Source organism: Dioscorea cayenensis, chromosome 1 (genome assembly GCF_009730915.1).
Source record: "Dioscorea cayenensis subsp. rotundata cultivar TDr96_F1 chromosome 1, TDr96_F1_v2_PseudoChromosome.rev07_lg8_w22 25.fasta, whole genome shotgun sequence".
NCBI classification, from domain to species: domain Eukaryota; kingdom Viridiplantae; phylum Streptophyta; class Magnoliopsida; order Dioscoreales; family Dioscoreaceae; genus Dioscorea; species Dioscorea cayenensis.
The window spans coordinates 18,529,545-18,534,556 of record NC_052471.1 but is presented as its reverse complement, the minus strand read 5'-3'; the positions used below and the strand labels follow the sequence as shown (position 1 = coordinate 18,534,556).

Sequence of the window (5,012 nt, the reverse complement as noted above, 5' to 3'; positions counted from 1 at the left end):
CAGTTACGTATTGCTTCTTCACTCAAGCCGCAACAAACAAGATAAGATTTAGTTAAAGCTTCAAAGAACCAAATAAGTGAAGCTTCCAACCACCAAACCGAGATAAACAAGGAGAAGTTCAAAAACAATGGCAAAATGATAAGAAGAAGGAGTGAAATATCATCTCTCTCTCGACAAAAAAATTTTATTGGAAGATATGACAATATTTTACATTAAATGTGATGTGACTTGAGTGAAACTTTTTGTTTTTCTTCCATCTCACATGCATACATGACCATTTGAGTCATTTTACTCCACTTAATCGACGCAAGTAATAAAGAAGAGCTAAAGAGAACTTGGCTTAAAAAAGGAGGGATCTAATGGGAAATGAAATTGTCAGAGGGACTGCAGTGGAAGTTTGAAATTTTTCAGGGACTTTTAAATAATTTTCCCTTATTATTATTAACCCGAGAATTATTAAAAAGGTAATTATTTTATTAATATTTTGATTATTATTAGAGTGGCAATTATTAGTAGTAAAATATTATTATTACAGTGAAAATTATATTAAATCAATTTTATTGATGAAATCATGTTCGAACTCACGACTTTGATCTGAGGGCACTCGTATGGAACAACATAGCTGGTGGGGCCATCCAGGCGATGGCAACATCTTGGTCTGTCGCTCACGCCACATCACTTGGTATCACATGAAACCCCTCTGGTCAAGTTTCACCAAGTCCAATAAAACCAGGTTCCCAGGGATGGGCGTCTCCGCTACAAGCGTGGCTACGTCGCCTGACACCCAAGAGAGGTCCATGTGGCTTACCGGCTGCCACTTAGACACGCTATAACCTTGTGTGTCCGCCCTCCCTTACCCCACTAAGAGGGACATCGGGGCACCGCAACGGAGGACAACATGGTTGGGGTCCACCATTCGGCAAGGGCGAGTTAGGGCGGAATAATATCTTTTCTTAAAATAAATAATAATAAAATAATTAAAATCATCAATAAAATTAATTTAAAATAATTTATTTTACTAATAATAGTAAAAATAATTTTAAATAATTCTACTTCAATAATTGCCACTCTAATAATAATCAAAATATTAATAAAATAATTTAAAATAATTACCATTTTAATAATTCTCGGGTTGATAATAATAATAATAATAATAATTCTAATTTCAAATAATATTTTTATTTAAATAACAATTTTTTAAAAAAAATTGGGTTAAAAAAGTCACAAATAAATTATTTAATAATTATAAAAGAGATGAGGGGTTAAAATGAAAAAATCTGTAATTAAAAATAAACTCCCGTTTCACACGGGTGTTGATTAGGCATTGATGTGATGGCCCTAGGGTTATTTTGACAAATAAAAATAGCTCTAGGCCATTTTGACAATATTAAATTATATATAAAAAAAATCAACAAGGAAAAAAACCCTTTCATTTAATTCACAATGGTTGATGGTACTATGTTGTCCCCCTTGTGTGTAGCTATCATACGGGACCAACAAAAATAACAAGTGCTAGATTTTGAAACAATATTATGTAGTTCAAAAATAATTATTATAAAAAAATACTTGATGAATATACTGAATTAAATAGATAACATTATAAAGGTCCTCTAGGCACTTAAAAAAATTCAAAAAAATCAAAAAAATAAAAAAAAAATCAAAAATGGAAAACCATCACAAAAGAAAAGAAATAAAAAAGAGAAACTCAATTTATTCTTTTCAAGGTTTACTTGTTGCTATCTTAAAATCCTCTTACATATATAGTGTCTGTATTATAAAATTTTTGCAGCAACAGATTTGGATGCAAGTATATATTATGTGTTTTAAAATTATTTATTCTTGAGCCTATTTTCAGATCCTCTTGCATGCATAGTTTCTGTACAAGAAAGTTTTTACAGCAAATAGTTATATCCTAATGTTAGTTAATAACGGTAACAAGTATGTCGTCAGAGATAATTAAAATTATATGAATTTAACAATTCATATTACGATAAAATATGTCTTTGCTTAAGAAAATCTGTATATCCAGATTTAGAGTTTTTTTTTAATTTATTTAGAAAAAATATGTAAAATATGGCAAAAAAAGTATTGAGAAAAAATAAAAAAAAAATCTTTGAACAATATAAGTTGAGCAGCCAGGAGAATTTAATCCACGCAGATTATCAATTGGAGATGGAAAACCAAATCAATATTTAAACCTTAGTCTTTCTACCACACAAGTTAATTAAATACTTCAAAATAAACATGATATTTTATATAAAATATTTGTGGGCTCCTTTTGTTCTTACCCGGCTTTTAATTAAGATTGACTAATTAAAATATATGGATCACAAATCAAATTTTAATTTTTTAGATTTCAAGGGATTGTAAGTTCATGACTTCCATAAGAGGCACACCTCTAATGTTAATTAACCCAGATTAATGTATGAGAACCTCCGATTACGAACAAAGTGTGAATGAGAAGCAACAAACATGAGAGAAATTAATCTGATCAATTACATAAATTTGATTTAGAATACAAAATTAGAAAAACTCTAATTCTCATAATTCTACTTCCTAATCTCACTCTAGTTTTATATAATTTGCGTCTGTTTTGACTTTGTTTTATTCTAACTCTTCGATGAAGATCACGCTGAGGATGTCTCCTTTGACTTTGTTGACTTGGTCTTATTTTTTTCTTGCTTGTATCTTGAATATCAACTAGATTTCAAGTTATGACTTTCTTTTTGTTTGTGAATCACAAACTTGATTTCATTTTTATTTAGACTTTTGAAAAACTCCGGCATTTCACACTTGTGAAGCTTTTCGACCTTTCACTCATGATGCTCTTTGACTCTTTGACTTTTGATGTCTCGAGATTCATGAACTCATTTGTCTCATCATTTGACCTTTTCAAGACTCGACTCTTCTATGCTTTTGAGCCTTAGCTTATGCATCTCAGGCTCATAACCATTCATATGATTCGGTCACCAACTTGATTGCTTTGACTTGTTTTTTTTTAAAGAATATTCTGTGGATTTTGAGTGGTGATCCCCAATTATTTGTGCATCATAAACTTGATTTTTTTTAGTTTTGGAGTTTAAAGGCTCGGTGTCTCACGCTTTGTGAAGCCTCTTCCTTTATCATTATCAATGAAGGTAAATTCACTTGAAACATGCTCATAACTTTTTTATCATGAGAAATATTTTTAGACATCACTTAGGGAAACTTTTTTTACCTGGGTGGAGCTTTTTTTAGTCAATTTGAGAGTGATATGTGAGGTGTGATCATCATTCAAGTAATTTTTTTCTCCTTGGGAATGACAAATTTATTTCAAATGTGGATTTTAAGAGATTTTTACTTGAGAAGGTTTTTTTTTTACTCACTCAAATATTTTTTTTTTATGAAGAGGGTCTTAATAGGTACTAAGGAAACTCTCACTATGGGGGTTCTCTACCACTACATTGGTGTTATATATAAATAATATAATGCATGCCCTAATCAAACTCAATGTCCTAATGGAAACCAAATCCCAATTTAATTTAAATTCTAATATATCCTAAACATAGATATATTTAGAATTAAAATTTAGATGTCCTAATCTTAATCTTAATTGATTATTTGGTTGTTTTGGACTAGAATGCAAATTCCAAGGCAAATACAAAATGTAAATTACAAAATTGCCCCTGAGAACATATCTCGAGGCAAATTGAAAATTACAAAAATACCCTTGAAAACACAAATCTCAAGGTAATCTCAAATCTTAGGATAGCAAAACACATATCTCGAGACAATTCTAAATTTCATGTAACCTAAGGACAGATCTCGAGGCCACTTGAGAAAGTGCAAATACGGAGGCACCAATACACATATCCCGAGGCAAATTGGATTTTTATTAATTAAATTTAAAAAAAATAAAATAAAATATAATATTATAAAAAAAATTAATTAAAAATTTTAAATTAAATCTTATCCTCTTCTTCTGATTTAGTCAAGAGTTTATGATTATACGGGGATCAGATGAGGACGACGGCGCGAACTTAAAACAAAAAAAACAAAAAAAAAGGAAACTGGCGAAAAAAGGGGACGAACGGAAAAAAAATTTAAATTAAAAGAAATAAAAAATTTTCAAATTTCAAATTTCAAATTTGAAATTAAAATATATATATATATAAATAAATATATATATATATATATAAAACAAAAATTTAAAATTAATAATAAAAAATAAATTAAATTAAATTAAATTAAAAATTTTTAAAATTTAAATTTAAATTTGATCTTTTGTTGTGATCTCTCGGGATGAGGATAAGAAGGGGAAATCATCTCTCGGGATGAGGATAAGAAAGGGGCAAGGGTTTTCTTTTAAAAGGGGAAGAATTGAGAGGAGAACAGGGGAAGGTTTTGGAAAAAAAAAAGATTCTTTAAAAAAAAACGAGAAAAAAAAAGGTTCTCTTCTCTCTTCCTTATTCATATAAAATATAAATACCTATATATATATATATATAAAAGAAAAGATCGCCCGCCGCTTGTCGCCATTGCCGCTGCTCATCACCGCGGCATGCTTGAATGGCTGAAATAATGCCACCAAGCATGCCGTTCGGCACCGCTGCCGCTACTCGTCGCCGCTGTTGTCTGCTGCCATTGATGCATGCCTTCACTTGGACCATCCCATTTAGCGCTTTCCTTGATCGTCTAAATGTGAGACTCCGGCATTATCCCTGATACCTTATCTCTTGTCAGCTTCCTCACGAGCCTCACCCCACTTCTGCACTACATCCCGGGAAGAATTTGCTCGCCAAGTTTAGGATGATCTCCGAAATGAGACATGTTTATCAGCAAATGATGCAAGATGTCACATTTCCCAATATTTTCACATACAACACCATGATCAATGCCTGTTGCAAGGATGGGAGCCTTCTCGAGGCCGAGCTCTACTTTGCCCATCTCTCACGAGCTGGTCTCAATCCTGATACCTTTACTTTCAACTCTCTGATCTCCGATTACTATAAAGTCAAGGATTCCCATGGGGG

The 5,012-nt window shown here is 31.4% G+C and overlaps 1 protein-coding gene across 1 annotated transcript in view; it reads right to left on the bottom strand.

Moving 5' to 3' along the window:
* LOC120256783 (vacuolar protein sorting-associated protein 52 A-like) overlaps positions 1-4,649 on the bottom strand; it is a 67,651-nt gene extending 63,002 nt beyond the window's left edge. Inside the window, exon 1 of the mRNA XM_039264478.1 lies at positions 4,522-4,649. Within this exon, the coding sequence (XP_039120412.1) occupies positions 4,522-4,649 (128 nt within the window). The remainder of the gene's footprint in view (positions 1-4,521) is intronic.
* Positions 4,650-5,012: the final 363 nt, after the last annotated feature.